Source organism: Eublepharis macularius, chromosome 2 (assembly GCF_028583425.1).
Source record: "Eublepharis macularius isolate TG4126 chromosome 2, MPM_Emac_v1.0, whole genome shotgun sequence".
Taxonomy (NCBI): Eukaryota; Metazoa; Chordata; class Lepidosauria; order Squamata; family Eublepharidae; genus Eublepharis; species Eublepharis macularius.
Genome location: NC_072791.1, coordinates 117,406,141 through 117,422,843, shown reverse-complemented (window position 1 = coordinate 117,422,843; position 16,703 = coordinate 117,406,141). Strand labels below are relative to the sequence as shown.

Sequence of the window (16,703 nt, the reverse complement as noted above, 5' to 3'; positions counted from 1 at the left end):
CCCCCCAGCTTTAAATAAATTGTTTTAAAACAGAGAAAAATTGTACAATAACATCTTAAAAACAACATACATCAAATGTTAGAAATCAAAACACTGAAAGATGCTAAATATTAAAGTATACACAAGAATTACTAAGTAATTAAAGAACAATGGGTCAACTAAATTTACAATCATGGATAGAACTACAACTAACAACATATCTACATCATAAAAATAGGAACTTTTTGGGGTGGTTATAGTGGAACATTGCCTCATTTCTTGTTATAAAGTCAATTATAGGTTGCCATGTTTCAGCAAAATCAGAGATATAATGGTCTGACTTCACCTGCTTTTGTTGATCTAGGATTTACTCCATTACAAATATGCCCCATATCTTCTTGAACCAATCAGATAACAATGGGAGTTTACTGCTCTTCCAAGCTGTCACAATGACTAAGTGGGCTGCGGCACATAAAAAATGCTATAAGGTTAAGTCTAACCAGGGTATACCTGTATTTTGAAATAAATTTAACAGCATTCTGGCTTAAAAGGAGTTAGATATGTTGTAATAGTAAATGAGTTCGAATTAGATGCCAGAATGATTGGACATGTTTACGAGACCACCAAGTATGAAAATAGGAACTTCAGTCTCCACATTTTTTCCAGCAGGTTGATTGCTAGTTGCAGTTCATATAATGAATTTTAACTGCTATAAGATACCATCTCATTAATAATTCAAACATCTGGGTTTTAATATTGATTGATCTGGAAGTAGCCAATTTAGATTGCCAGATCTGTTGCCATTGAACTTGAGAGAGTGTAAAACCAAGGTCTCTGTGCCAAGCCTGTTACCGGAATTGGTCTCCTTATGAATAAAAGAATTTGTGGGGGGGAATTAGCAAGCAAGGAAGACCACTATGTGAGAGGACAGTAACCGCAGGGATCTATTACCAATTTTTACGGGGTCCCTTCCGTTGTAACAAACGAGGCTGGTGCTTAAAGTCAAACAACAATTTTTATTAAAAAGACTTCATGCACATATACACTCAGAATTACAGGGTAAAATGTTCACACACACACACACACACACACACACACACACACACACACAGAGTCCTAGGAAGCTTAGCCAGAAGGTTGGAATAGAGAGAGGGAATAAGTATATCTACCTATCCAAAGAGTAGTCCAGTCCATGGGAGAAGAGAATAGCTTCAAATGCCCAGCGTTCTCAGTCAGGAGAGCAAGAGGTTTAGGGCACACCTAAAGGGAACAACACTTTGGATCTGGTAAGCATGTACAATTTGAATGGGCCAGGGCTCTACCTTTATAGGTAAAACATGCCCTGAGGATGGAGAACCCACCTAGCTGTTAGAATAAAGACTCCCAACGGTCAGTTCTTGGGTTTGACGAAGAGTTTGATAGCCTTGATTGGTAGCTGCTGGGGCGTGTGAAAGCAAATGCAAAACTTGTTCTAGTGCTGTACAAAAGGGAAAGTTTGTTAATGAAGTCCACCAGAGCTAAGTTAATGAGTTTAGGTGGGGACTGTACTTTCTCAGGAACAATTATACAAACTTATGTCATTTAATTAGCTCCTCAATCAAGGACAGGAGATCTCATCGCGGAAGGAGGGAAAGGAATGTGTTAAGTGGGGATGACTCTGTGAGACCTTTGTTGCACTGGATTCCTTCGGGGCTGGAGGGACTGCAAACCCAGTCACCTCTAATCACTACGCATTCCTCTGTGGCATTCCATACATGCCGGGGTCGCCCAAATGGGACTCAGCAACTGTTGGAGGTCCTCTGGTTGCAATACAAACTGCCATTTTAAATCCAGAGGCCTAGTGATCTTTAATATCACAAGTAGCCACGTCAAAATTGCTATTAAAGATGGCAGAGACCGGGCTGACTGCTTACAATTCTGCACATATGATGGTGGTTTATTATTGGAGGCCGTTAATAAGACTGTGTAGGTACTTGAGATAATTCCTTTGTCACTTGCTGGAGGTACTTTTAACAATTTCTCCAAGTCAAAGTTTGTTATTTGAAAATATTGATACCAATGAATCTGGGAATCTAATTTGGCCTTTAAAGCAGACTTATCTAAAACCTATTAAATTTAAAGGTTAAATCTATTAACCTTGTACAGTAAGTTTTCCTCCCAAATCTGTAAGCTTGTGTCTGCAGCCCTGGTTCATACCATGATTGACCTATGAAAGTAGAAAGTGGAGATATTGGGGGTGCAAGCTTGGTATGCCAACTATCCCATATTTGAAATGAATTTAAAAGGAAAATAGTTATCAACAACAGATTTTGGTCTTTCCTTTGGATTATATGGTACAAGTCCAGGAAATTATATTTAAACAAATCATTTAACTCAAGGGGGATCTTGATCCCCAAATGATGCCAGAATATAGAGACCATTTGCAATTGTAGGCCTTCTTCATTTGGAAGGTAGTTGTTTGGGAAAGATGTTTAGGAAATCTTTTTGTTTTGGTTCGGTTAACTTGAAGGCCCGAAATTGCTGAGAACTGAGTAAGTTCTGTGTCAACAGCTGAAATGGTTTGTAATTGGTCAGACAAGTATAATACTACATCATCTGCAAACAGGCTGAGTTTCATTTCCTTATCTTTTACTTTGATATACCAAAGATTTGGGGGTTATTGTGGATAACTATGGTTAGGAGTTCAATAGAAAAGGCAAAAAGCAATGGCAAGAGCAGACAGCCATGTCTGGTACCCAGTGACAGCAGGAAGTCTTTCAAAGATAGGTTGTTTATTTGAATTTGGGTACTGGAGACAAACAGAGGTGCACAAAAAATGTCCCCCAAATACCATGTGACTCAAGAGTGAGATTAGGTATTTAAGCTCTAGTTTGTCAAAGGCCTTTTCTATATCAATAGATAGTATAAGGGATTTAATTTTCTTTTTGCTGTTATAATTTATGATGTCAAGTGATTTATGGATATTATCTGCTATATTTCTTTTCGGCATGAATCCTGTTCGGTCTTGGTGAATGTAATGTGTAATGAGTTTAACCTATTAGCTATGGTTGCTGTAAATATTTTTGCATCTTGATTTATTAATGAAATTGGTCTGTAAGAACTTGGATTAGTCAGGTTTTTACCCGGTTTTGGTATGACTACTATTCTGGAAAGCAGCCATGATTGAGGAACCCTGCCAAAGAATAAGACATCATTGCAAACCTTGGCTAGGGGATCTATAAGGATATCTGCATATTTCTTGTAAAACTCACTTGGGAATCCATCTCTGTCCAGGAATTTGTTTTTCAAGGATTTGATAGTAGTTAGAAGTTCTTGAGCTGTGATAGGGGCTTCTATTAGGTCTCTGTGTTCTTTTATAAGTTTTGGAACTGCTGATTTGGAGATCAAATGCACCCCAATCTGATGTGAGTTTGGATTGGAAGATGCATATACATCATTCACCCTTTCCTTCTCCTTTTATAGGAAGAGACAAAAGATGTGATTTCCCCCCTAGTCACAGCCTAGTCATTGCCTCCCAGATTATTGCAGAACTGACTCCACAGTCAGCATTATCTTTAAAATATGTCTGTATAGAGGAGGCAATTTCTGAATTTATAGTGTTGTTATATAAGAGTGAAGTGTTGAATCTCCATTCTGCAGTATTAGTATCTTCCTTGCCCATTTTTAGTACACAATCTAACCAGGAATGGTCAGACCATATTCTTTGGCCAATGGATGTAGAATGAACCAGATCTACTAGATTTTTAGAAATTAAGATGTAATCTATTCTGGTATGAATATCATAGTGTGCAGAATAGTAGGTAAAGTCCCTTAGGATGTTAAACTCGCCATATATCTTCCAATCCAAAGTTGTCAAAGATTTAAGTTCAGAAGGGTCTTTAGCAGTATTTGTTAAATATGCTCTCAACCTCGATCTATCAGCTATGAGATTAAAGTCACAGTTTATTAAGAAATCACCAAAAGAGATCAATTGAGAAGGTCTCATTCAAAAAGGAAATTTGATTACAGTTTAGGGCATAAATTGATGCAAGAGTAATTTGTCTTTCCTCCAAAGAACCTGTAAGGAAGAGATAACGACCTTGTGGGTTCAATTCAATTTCTTTAAGAGAGAATCTACAATTTTTGGAAAGTAGGATTGCCACACCATGCAATTTAGTGGACCCCGCCACATAAAATTGCTGGGCAAGCCATGAAGTCTTAAAAATCTGGCTACAACCAGGCTTAAGATGTGATTCTTGGAGGAATACAATGTCTGGTCTTAATTTAGTGAGATTGGTTTGAATTCTTTTAAGTTTAATGTTATTGTTTAACCCTCTACAATTCATAGATAAAAGTTTAACTTTTTTAGCCATTGACAAATTCATTAACAAGAACAGGAATCAAAATTTTTTATCCATGTTAGTAATGATCCATATTGTCTGTTGGAATTGCTGGGGAAATCACTAAAATTACTCATAATTTGTAAGGGAGGGCTGTTTGTTAAATACAAGCTACTTTCAAATAGTGACAGAATGAGGAGGAGCTGTGGCTCAGTGGTAAATCATCTGCTTGGCATGCAGAAGATTCCAGGTTCAATCCTTGACATCTACAGTTAAAAGGATTGTGATGTGAAAGCCCTCTATCTGAGATCTTGGAGAGCCTCTACCAGTATGAGTAGACAATATTGACCTTGATGGAAGGCAGCTTCATGTGTTCTGTTAATGTGATTAAAATGTAGGCAACATTATGATGTCCCTGGAGACTTTTTATAATTTACAGTATTTCCCCCACCACCTCCGTTCTGTGTATTCAGATAACTCTTGTGGAATAGCATCAAATCAGCCAAGGTTTCTTTTCAGTCGGATAACTGGAGGTGAGGAAGCTGTACCATACTCTTGGCCTTGGCAAGCTAGCATGCAGATTTCAGGTGAAAATATCTGTGGAGGAACAGTTCTCACTAATATGTGGGTTGTCTCTGCTGCTCACTGCTTTATATACAGGTAAGTACAATATAGACAATGTTATTGGTATTTATAATGTCCACTCAATAGCAAAATCAATCAAAAATATTGTAAGTTATTGTTATGTTAATGTGAGCGGAAGTCGGCTTCTTGGGGTATCTGTAAAGTTACTGCTCATGATTCTTCTGAGGCAGAGTAGTGTTTTGCAATCTGTAGCCTAAGGTGCATTTTTGTACCCGCAAAGGAGAGACTGAGATATTTAGCCAGCCAAAAAATCTTAAGGTCCTACTACGTCAGTGGTCAGGAGAAAATATAATTGAGGCTATATGAACTTTCAGCTGCTAAATAGACAGCAAACCAATATGATATTAAACATAATGTAATGCAGCAACACAGACCTTTTGCATCCATAGTAACTTCACCCTTATGCCACCACCAGTGATGCCCCCAACTTAGCCAGGCATGGAAGGAAGTAATCAGTGAATGACTCCACACAGTCATATCTCACTTTGGTGGGAAAATCCAATGCAGTTGGCTCATTTCTTTTGCCAATATTTCTAGGCTCATCATTGTTCCAAACTTATTAAGCATTGCTTTCAGAGCTATTGGAACAAGATGATTCCAGTAACCTTCCTACAGGATTATTTATGAAAACTCTGTATAGCTAAACAGAAGTCCAGTGGCACCTTAATTTTAATTTTGCTGCAAGAGACTTACATGGAATTATCTACATAATCAGTCATTGGAAATCTTCCTATTGGCCAATGAGACAATGGTTAGATAAAGTGTAGGAAGAGATGACAATGTATACACTTATGCACTTATGCAACTATCAATCCAGCTCTGAAGCCTCCCTCTCTCTAACCAGCTGGAAGGAGGGAGACTTTGAAGGGAAGGAAGTTCCCCACACCATTTGCAAACTGGTGAGTGAGCTCCCTTTATTTCAGATATTGAGGAGATTCCTGCCAAATACTGAACATCTAATATGTGTTAGCATGTCCTCATATGTCATTTCCCCCTTATTCTCTTACTAAGTCAGCTGCCTCTTACTAGAGGTGGGCACGAAGCAATATGGACAAAAAAAGCCATGAACAGCCCAATCAGCTGTTCGCAAGCAAGCTGTTCGTGAGGCCCCATTCCCAATGAACGTTTGTTCCAAGCCCTGTTCGTGGTGTTCATCAACCGTTCGTCAAGCCAGATAGTCTGGCACCTTTCAATCAATCCCTTGGCAACAGTAGGCACGAACTTTCTGAAATCTGTCTGAACTCCTGTTGCCCTGGAAACCCCAATCTAAGCCCAGGGGCACTTCACCCCCAACTCAGCCGCTTGTCAGGGCCAGCTGGAAGGAGGGAGACTTTGAAGGGAAGGAGGTTCCCCATGCTGTTTGCAAACAGCGCAGGGAACTTTCCCTTCCAAGTCTCCCCCCTCCCTCCCATGAACAGCCAACCACGAACATGTTGATGAACAGGGTCATGATTCCCTATTCGTGGATGGTAATGAACAATGAACATCGTGTTCAGGTTTTTCCCCCTGTTCATGCCCACCTCTACCTCTTACCCTCCTCTATACTTCTAGCTTTATTTACTGAGTACTACATAAATTATTTCTGGAAGTAAGTTTAATGGATCATTTGTATACTTGATGATTTTTATGCTTCTCTCTTTGAATAACCATTTATAGTTATGCCAGTAACCCCGTTCACGTTACAGAGAACACATGTATACTGTGCATGTACATGCATGCTTCTGTTAGTAAGAAATAGACAATGTGTATCCACTTTATTAATGAAACTGTGGGCCAGTACTTGGATAAATGTGGGGTTTCAATTACATGTACATGCATTGAATGCAACATGATAATTACTCAATACACATATAAAGAAAGAAAAGTGTATGTTCAGGATTTGTCCAGTGGTAGCTTAGAGACCAACAAGATATTTTCAAGGATATAAACATTCAAGAGTCAGAGCTCTCTTCTTCAGATACAGGGAGGAGTAGAGATTCTTGACCTTTATATCCCAGTCAGGACTCAGGAGGTGGGAGAGATGAAGCAAGGAAGGGATTCAGGATGTAAAGGTGCAACTTTACAGTGCAATTAGAGTCTAATGATATAAGAATCCTATGTCAGCACTGGGGGTTCCACAGTTCTGTACTTGTGAATGAACTCAGGTTGAGCATTCTCATGTTGTATTCTATCCTTGAAGCATATTTGTTTGAGGACAGCCATTTTTAGGTCATCAATGGAATATCCTGGAAGATTAAAATGTTTTCCCACTGGTTTTTGAATGAATGTCCATTCATTCTTTTGCATGGGGGCTGACCTGTTTGTCCAATGCAGAGAGTGGAAGGGGGTTGTTGACACACGATAGCATAGATAACATTGAAAGATGAACAAATGAATGAACCTGAGATGGTATAACTGGTGTTGTTAGGTTCAATGATTGAATTGTTGGAGTGAATATGAGAACAGAGTTGGCATCCTGGTTTACTGCAGGCCCTGGTTCCAGAGTCTGCCCATGGCCGTTTTCACTCTGCTTACTGGTCACGGAACATTGCACCAAGCTCCTGGAATGGTAGTGTCTTCCTGGCACGATTTTGTGTGAGACGCGCGAAATCACACCAAGAAGACATTCGTTCTGGAAGCTTGGCACAGTGTTCCGTGGCCGGTAAGCAGTGTGAAAATGGCCCATATTAGGAAATACATTATTGTGAGTGAGAAGTTGTTTAAGATTAGAGGGAGGTCTGTTGACAAAAAAAGCTTTGCCTCCCAGTGTTTGTAAGAGAGCAGTATCATTGTCCAGTGTATATTGCAAGTCATTAATGAAGTATTGAACTGATTTGAACGGAGAACTGTATGTGATCAGTGGCATTCTGTTGTTGTTTTGTTTGGGCCTATCTTGTAGCAGGTTATCCCTTGGTAGTATTCTGGCTTTGTCAATCAGTTTCCTTGCTACATCAGGTGGGTATTGTAATTCCAAAAATGTCTGTTACAGATCCTGCAGATAAGAATCTCTGTCAGAGGGATTGGAACAGATGCGGCTGTAGTATATATAGTACACTGATTGTATGTGTGTTCTTTGTAACTGGTGAATAGGTCTACCTTATATTGCTACATAACTGCTTTATGACATTTGTAGGGTAGCTTCTTGTTATAACCAAAACCAAGGCTCAAGAACCAAATGTGGTTTTTAAAAAGTAACAAAAGTCAAAGGAAAGCCTTGCCCTGCCTAGTCACAACTAATTTCCTAACTATTAAATGAAGAAGACAACAGTCTGGGGGTTTTGGTTAAGAAAAAAGTTGATCCTAAGAGACCTGAACTCTGCTCAGTCTGCCCTTGATCCTACAGTTGAGCTGTAACACCTAGTGGAGCACCTATTGATGGCTGTTTTGTGTGAATGAAACTAGGCCGTTAAGGAAGCTGGGTCTTGACACAGCTGTTTATTTGGACTGTATTATTTAAGTTGTATTTTTCTATTGTTGTAAAGCTGTTTTAGGTCCTTTGGGGGAAAATGTCTGAAGAATGAATATTCAAGCATAAGTTTGTGCAGAAATATACAAGAGACCACCAGTCAGTGATATTCTTATGCTTGAGTATACATGCTGGATACTCTGTAAAACTGTCTGATAAATTCTGAGGTATTTTTCCTCCTTACTATATGCTCTGTAAAGGAAACAATACAGAGATCTATGGAGAGTGGTTGTTGGAGTCCATGACATCAAAGCTCAAGAGTCAAACAGTCAGGTTAGTACAAACTATTTCTCATTATTAAAATAAGTTTGTCCTCATCTTCTAACCTGTAGAAAACCTTTGGACAAGATCTTCTTCTTGCCAGAGTTTCTGTAGCAGTGTGAATTTATGTTCATGCAAAAATAAGCTGAAGACAGGTGTCCGGGATCTGAGTCCCAGCCCCCAGACTTGCCGGGAGGGAGCAGTGGGAGGCAACTGGGAGGCAGTGGCCCTACCACCCCAGCCAGCAACCAGGTCCAGAACCTGCCCACTCCAGAGGGAAGGGGCAAAAGGCCAAAGCCTCAGAGGGCTGGAGGGAGCAGGGGGAGACCAGCCAGTCCCACCCTCCAGGGGAAAGAGAGGGGGCTAAGCAGGACAGAGGAAAAGGGCCAAGGCAGGGGGAATAGGGGCCCAGCAGCAGCCCAAACAGAGCCCTTACCAGCCAAGGAGGAGAAGCAGCCACTACAGCCCAGAGCCACACCCCGGCTAAAGGACAGCAGCCTGGATCAGGAGTTGCTGGGAGCCAAGCTCCTCCAGGTGGAGCTGCCACAGGCATTCTGGGGGAGGAGATGGGCAGCCCCGCCCAGCATCAATGAGCAGGCAGCCCAGAAGCTGGCCAGGGCAATTCCTCACGAGCAAGGCCAGGCAAGCTCAGCAGCGCAGCAGCCGGCTGGGGCAGCTCCTCGCGAGCAAGGCCAAGCATGCTCAGCAGCACAAAGGCCTACTGGGGCAGCTCCTCATGAGCAAGGCCAAGGAGACCTCAGCTGGGGATGGCTCGCATTCAACCCCACCCTGCCAGCAAGGCAAGGAAGCCAAGAAGGGATTAGTGGTAGGAGGGAAACACCTGAGGGAAGGCACAGCTGGGCCAAGTCAGGGGAGGGAACAAGCCTAGAAGGAGGGCGGGGCGGGGAAAGGAAACCCTATATAAGGTGGCTGGGAAGAGCTCTGAGGTGGTAGGTGTGAATAAGGAGTGATGGCGGGGGCGGGGGCGGGGAGTGAATGAATGAATGAATGAATGAATGAAGGAAGGAAGGAAGGAAGGAAGGAAGGAAGGAAGGAAGGAAGGAAGGAGGAGGAGATGGCAGAGGCCAAAGAGGGTGAGTGGCACAGGTTGAGCAGGTCAGCGAGTGGATTGAGAGGGAGTCTGGGTGATGTATACCACCCCTCCTTCCACAGAGCAGGGTCCTGCAGAATCCCTGGCCCCCCCTTTGAGGTCAGGAGCAGACCGCCCAGTGCCCTGCCCAGCGGCGGCTACTGCAAGCCCTGACAACAGGCAGTTATTTTTGAGTGAAAGTGCTCTGAGAAGGCTTTGATATTCCATGGGGTACAATTCTTTTGTCCCTCTACCACAACACAGGGCTTTTCTGCATAGAAACATATAGCTGAAGAGTTCCCCATGGGTCATCTAGTCCAACCCCAGCACAATGCAGGAAATTCACAGCTATATCCCCTCCCCTCCCCCAGTGACCCCTGCTCTATGCCCAGAGGAAGGCAAAACCCCTCCAGGATCCCTTGCCAATCTGGCCTGGAGGAAAATTCCTTCCTAAGCCCAAAGTGGCAATCTGAACACAATGCCAGTCTGTATGAGGGAGCTTAAAAGGGGAGCAGCTCCATCACAAAAACCTAAGTCTTCCCCCACATGGTCCAAACTGGAGAGCCCTGCTCAGGCTGTCCCAGAGCCAGGAGGAGGAAGCTGGCATTGGTGCAGCCAACCAACCTCTGTTGGGATGGAGCCCAGAGCAGTAGGGTCTATGTGTTTTTCAAACTACATGGCGGGGGGGGGGGGGGTTCTGGCACCAGAAGTGGCCACCGCCCCCTTCTCAGGGCTTTTGGAATTATTTTTAAAATCATCAGTTTCATATCAATATATCGACCTACCATTGTAATAATAGGTACAGCAAGATCTCTGAATTCCCAACTTTCATTTTAAGAACGTTAAGTCCCTAGCTCCTTTCATTGTGTCGATATAAGGAAAATGGCATATCTTGGCAATGAAAGGGGCTAGAGACGTACTGTAAAGAAAAATAAAAGGGAATTCAGAGAACTTGCTACATCTATTATTACAATGGTAGGCTGATATAACAATATTAAATTGATGATTTTTTTTTTTACGATTGAAAATAAAACTGGGGTGGAGGAAGGTGGTGGGGGGGAGTGGTTCGATGATGATGAATGTCCAATAATTGAAAAGTGGGTTAGAATTGGGTGGAAGTGGGTGAGACAAACAAAACTGAAAGAAACATTACACATGAGGGAAAAAAATCACTCAAAATTGGCTTCCAGAAAAAGATCAAGGTAAAGGTAGTTTCAAAAGAACCAGAAAAAACCTGTGCAGAAAACCCAACAAAGAGGATAAGAATAAATTATTACTTCACAGTCTTCCTCTCCTTGGAAAAAAGACCTATCATCTATCTTACACATTTTGGAGAACAGAGGCTGGGTCCAGGGTCTCCACCCTGCATCCTATGTAAGTTATGGGTTCTCTTTGATTCCTATGTGTTCAGTGCCCAGTTCAGTGGCAGGCATGGAGAAGTGGCTTCAGCCATCCACCTCCCATGCTTTTTTCCCAGCCTGCTGCAGTCCCAGGAGTGCTGTATTGAAGACTTTTGCCTAAACATTCCACTTATATTGAAGTTGATGACCCATTCTACCACAGGCTGCTGTTTATCGTGAAGGGACAATATCTTTTACTAAAATATTATCCAGCTGGGCTTCCTGCTACTGTGACTCTGAAGAATTGCAAAGACCTGGAATTTGCTTGAGCTTCTGATCTCCATCTCATTCAATGTGCTGTCATGCTTTCCTGTTTCTAGAAAAGAGTGGTGAAGAAGTACATCATACATCCGGATTTTAACAGCACAACTATGGATTCAGACATTGCACTGGTGCAGCTGAATGAACCTTTAGAATTCAATCATGTTCGTCCCGTGTGCCTGCCTGAGAAAGATGAGAAGGTTGAACCTTCAAGGGTTTGTGTCATCACAGGCTGGGGCATTCAGAATGAAGGTATGCTTATTTTCCGTTCAGTTATGCTTAAAAATCAACAGTAATGATCCTTAGGCACTACTACTTCTTCAGAGTGTTAGAGAGAAAGAATGTAGAGTGAAAACATTAGCTGACACATATTAAGGAACATTCTTGGAAATATGGTTTTTACCTATGAAAAGCATAGTTTGTTTTTTAAAAAACCTGTAATTCCCCCCTCTCCCTGAAGACAGAGAAAAATCAAGAAAACTTCAGCAACTTGAAGTTCCCATTTTGGATTCTGAAGCGTGCCATAAATACTACTTGAACCATTCTGGAGGAGTGAGCAAGAAGATGTTTTGTGCTGGATTCCCTGCTGAAAGTGACAAGGATTCATGTACAGTAAGCTGTCACAGAACATATGCATTATAAACAGCTAGGAAAGCTCTTTGTCTGAAGCTCTTAATGGATAGTGAGCTGATGTTAGTGGAATTATTTTTAGTGGAGTTAAAGTGACTCCTCTGGGGTTTTTGTTGCTGTCATGTTTAGTCAAATATTGTCATGTGCATTTTATGAGATAGAAATATTTAGTTATGAAGGCCTGGTTCATTAGGGTTTGAAGTATTATTCTCTGGGGCATTATTCACATACTTATCCTGACCATGTTCTAAGGAGATTAGGACATATTAAATGGGGACCTGCTAGAAGACTCTCATTTCCCCTCCCCCACCATCTCATTTTCCCTTTTCTCATCATGTCCTCTTTCCCTTCCCTAATCCCTCATAGCCTCTCCCCCTCTTCCTGCTTCCTTCTCTTCTGCTCCCCCCTCTTCTCCGCCCCCCCCAGCAGTATCTCCTCTATAGCCCAATTGCGTGGTGCCTGCTGAGCTGGGCCTAGTTGCATAGTGGGGAATCTGCAAGGACTAGCAGAGGGTACTTCACTTTTCCCTGTATCCTCTTCCTTACATTATTTCCTCTTTCCCTCCTCCTAGTCTTGGGGCTACCAGGATGTTCACCATTCCCTATGTCCTTCTCGCCTTCAACCCCACTAAATAACTTATCTTTTATCTGCCCCCCATCGTCACCTGTATTTCTTATTTTACTTCATTTATATACTGCCTTTCTCCACAATGGGGACTCAGAGCAGCTTACATCGTTCTCCTTGCCTCCATATTAACCACACAACAACCCTGAGAGGTAGGTTAGGCTGAGTGTGTGTGACTCAATCAAAGTCACCCAGTGAGCTTCTGCAGCAGAGTGGTGATTTGAACCTAGGTCGCCCAGATCCCAATCTGAAAATTCTTAACCACTACATTACACTGGCTTTTGTGTGTGTGCGCGTGCGGGGGGAGGGGTTGCTGGTGAACAGTAGCAAGCAGCCAGGTTTATATGTGTCATGCTAGTCATGTGGTATCAAGTTGCCTGGTGGTTGCTTCTGGGCCTGACCACAATGAGTACTCTCTCAAAACTCCGAACAGCCCCTCCCCCACTTTTACTGACAGCAACCAAGACTGGAATACTGGCTAAACTGTTACGGTTGCCTAGTAACTGCCACAGGTGCTCCTTTTATCCTTTTGGGTTTTCTTTAATCCCACCAATGGTTTCTTTCTTTCTTTCTTTTTTTTTAGATTTCAGATTTTTCTGCAAATTTAGGGCATTTCTTAGGTATTTCTTAGGAAGATCTGTCTTGTCCATTCAGGGCTCCAGTCTTCTGACTTAAGTATCCACAGATCAGGGCCACTTGGCTATTAGTAGATAAGATAGATATGGTTGCCTCTCACTTTTTTGTTTACAGAGGCTTAACCCTCCCCACATGCCATGTTTTCCAATGTGTAGCTATGACTACATGCACATTTTTCAAATGGTCAAACAGCAGCCCCCTGGGCTTGTTCCATGTTGGGAAAACAGTGCTGAGTGTCTCTACTCCTTGCATGCCACATGCATAATCTGAATGCACACTGGGGAACTATGTTCCCAGAAGAAAAATACCAGAACATGTCAGTCAAAAGTCCGCAGGAGCACACATGGACTTTGTAATGTGTTCATTTGCTCCTAGTGAAGCTTCACGATTGACCAGGGATCTATATCTCTCCAAAGTTCAGCACATTATTAATGGCATCACAGTAACTCTGTATATGGATTTACATCATAGTGTCCCTTTAAATGTAAATACTTCGGGCCTGTTATGTTGTACTCCTATTGCAACTTTCAAAGGCAGGAAAATGGTAAAATGAATAATGGTGAAGAAGTATTTTTTCTCCACACAGATTGCCAGAACTGAGTGTGGTTTCCAAATTAAGGTTTTGAAGATAGGGCAAAGAAACAATAGTCTTGTGCTTTACAGTGTTTTGATATTTAGAACACCATGCCATACAATACCTGTGGCAAACCTATGGCATAATTTGTATACCTGTGGCATCTATATATCTGTTTCTGAGCTAAGCCTCAGACAGTAGATCAAAAAAAAATCTACACAATGGTGTCAAGGACAGACAGGATTATTTAAAAGACCAATCTGGGGGCAGCTGCAGATGTGCAGTAAAAATGGGGGGGGGACCCCAAAAGCCTTAAAAACAAAAGCTTTAAGAAATTAATGCTCACTGAGATCTCGCAAGACTACTTTGTGAAACTTCAGTGGCCCTTTTTGGAGTTGCAAGTCTTATATGCTTCATTTACTGCCAGTCATTTACTGCAGGAGTAAGACTGGGGATTAACTCTGAAAAGGTAAAAATGGGAGGAAAGGAGGGAAGTGGGGAAAGGGGAGAGGCTGAAAGAGCTGCTAGGGGAGGAAAAATGGAAATAGTGTGGGGATGGATATACAGGGAGAAATGAGAAATGGGATAATTCCACATGGATCCCCTTCTTGCAATATATAATACAAGATTGTAACAGATGCCTTTTGAAAATATTACCAACTCAAATAATATTTTTTCCCTAGGGTGATTCTGGAGGGCCACTAGTTTGTCCTTCCGAAGATTCAAGTTACTACACCCTTAATGGGATAATAAGCTGGGGCTTTGGCTGTGGAAGAAAAGATTATCCAGGAGTGTATACAAATGTAGCATCTTTCATTGATTGGATCAATCAGCATATTTCTGGAATCAGTAAGCCTCTACTTTCATTTTAATAGCGGAAGTTACTCAAAGTAGCATGGGTGCCTATGATCTTAAAGGACATCATTTTCAGGAATAGAAGACCCAGCATTCACATTGAAGCACAACATAGAAATGTCATACCCCTTGCCCTTCATGACTATTGGCCTCACAGTTTACAATGTTTCTCTGTACATGTGTGTACGTATAACTATCAAATGAAAATAATACACATTTTACTTAAGCTACAATAAATTTCTGAACCAGAAGATTTTTGGTATTGCTGCAATAAACTGATACTGCTGCCTCTTTGGAATCAGGTGTCATCTGATGATCAAATGGGCATTCATGCCTGAAAATGTGATATGTTATTTTCAAATTCATATTTTTCTTGCTTTAAATTTATATTTGTGCAAGAATTCTGTTCTCTTGAAAGCTACAGAAGTTCTGCATGTGATTTAGTACTGGAGGGCCAATTTGATCTTATGGGTTGGCTCCTACCAGGGCTTTTTTTCTGGGAAAAGCAGTCGTGGAACTCAGTGGGTTGCCCTAGGAGAAAATGGTCACATGGCTGGTGGCCCCACCCCCTGATCTCCAGACAGAGAGGAGTTTAGATTGCCCCCCATGCTGCGACACGGAAGGCAATCTAAACTCCCCTCTGTCTGGAGATCAGGGGGCAGAACCACCAGCCATGTGACCATTTTCAAGAGGTTCCAGAACTCCGTTCCACCGCGTTCCAGCTGAAAAAAAGCCCTGGCTCCTACATAGCATGACTGGCGAGATATTCACAGCAGCAAACTTCCCTGCCTGTCTTACAACTGCTACCTACTGTGCTCCCCCTGCCCTGAATTGTGCTCCCGAGGAACAGCAGGCTCTCCCTGGGAATAAGATGGAGTAAATTTGGCTCTGACTGGGATGGAGGAATCGGTGAAAATCATCCCTGCTTTTGCTGGTGGAAATGTCTTCCCTCAGCACTCCATCATCAGCACTCCTTCCCGTGTGTCACTTTGGGCACTCGTTGACTTGTTAAAATATTATGAAGGCTTAAACAGGGGAATACCCTTAGTTCTCTTTTGACTATTTTATTAAAGGTTCTCACACCACAAGAATCTTCTTTTTCACAGAAGGCTAAAGATACAACTTGGAGCCAGTACCACTTTATCTGTTCAGATTTGCCTGGCATTCTACACAGGAGGCAGACAAGAGGCCTTATGAACAGGGTTTAAAACATCTCCCCCATGCCCCCCATGCCTTTCTTTTCTTTTTGCATCCAGCTTAATGAGCAGTTCTAGTAGAATTTAAATGCTTGTTCACAGTTTTGTGTTATTTTAGTTAGTACTCATGGAAATTCTTACATGGCTTTTAAAGATTTTTCTTTGGACTGGCAACCTCTCTTAAACCCTAAAATTCTCTCTAAACATTTTTGTGTTCCATTTCTCCTTTCTTTGCACACTCCTTATATATCTTTCCAATTTCCTTTGCCCTCCCCTCCCCATTTCTGTCAATTAAAATTCTCGCTCTGTCTCTCCTAGTCATCAATGGCTCTCTTGCACTAGTGGTGGCCTGGTGTCCCAAGGCTCACATGGCTATGTTTGTTCTTATATTGGTATTGGAACACTAATGCAAAATGCTACCAGTGGCCCTCTAGGATCTTTTCAAATCAATCATACTCAATAGTTACACCTTTAAGAGCTTCCTGGTGCCTGCTGTTTTATGTAGTTTTTAATTATAATGCTGATGGTGGCATTATAGTTGATGATTTCTTTATAGACTAACTGTATTGCAGCTTTTTCAGACTCATCCAACGAAGTGTGAAAATCTTCAGCAAAGCTTTCAAGGCAAGATACAAATTACAAGATGGCATAATTCTGTGCATCACTTGGTTCTTCTACATGAGCTCTTATAATCCTGTACCTCAGAGTTATGGATTACATATTTCATAACTAATTTTAATAGCCGCATGTTATATGAATAGATAATCCTATGTGGCTTTGGACACAAA

General features: G+C 41.8%; 1 protein-coding gene across 1 annotated transcript in view; it reads left to right on the top strand.

Moving 5' to 3' along the window:
* OVCH2 (ovochymase 2) overlaps window positions 1–14,810 on the top strand; it is a 43,707-nt gene extending 28,897 nt beyond the window's left edge. The window contains exons 16-20 of the mRNA XM_054972457.1: window positions 4,772–4,958; window positions 8,589–8,661; window positions 11,460–11,652; window positions 11,861–12,012; window positions 14,548–14,810. Coding sequence (XP_054828432.1) covers window positions 4,772–4,958; window positions 8,589–8,661; window positions 11,460–11,652; window positions 11,861–12,012; window positions 14,548–14,736 — 794 coding nt within the window. The 3' untranslated portion in view covers window positions 14,737–14,810. The remainder of the gene's footprint in view (window positions 1–4,771; window positions 4,959–8,588; window positions 8,662–11,459; window positions 11,653–11,860; window positions 12,013–14,547) is intronic.
* Window positions 14,811–16,703: the final 1,893 nt, after the last annotated feature.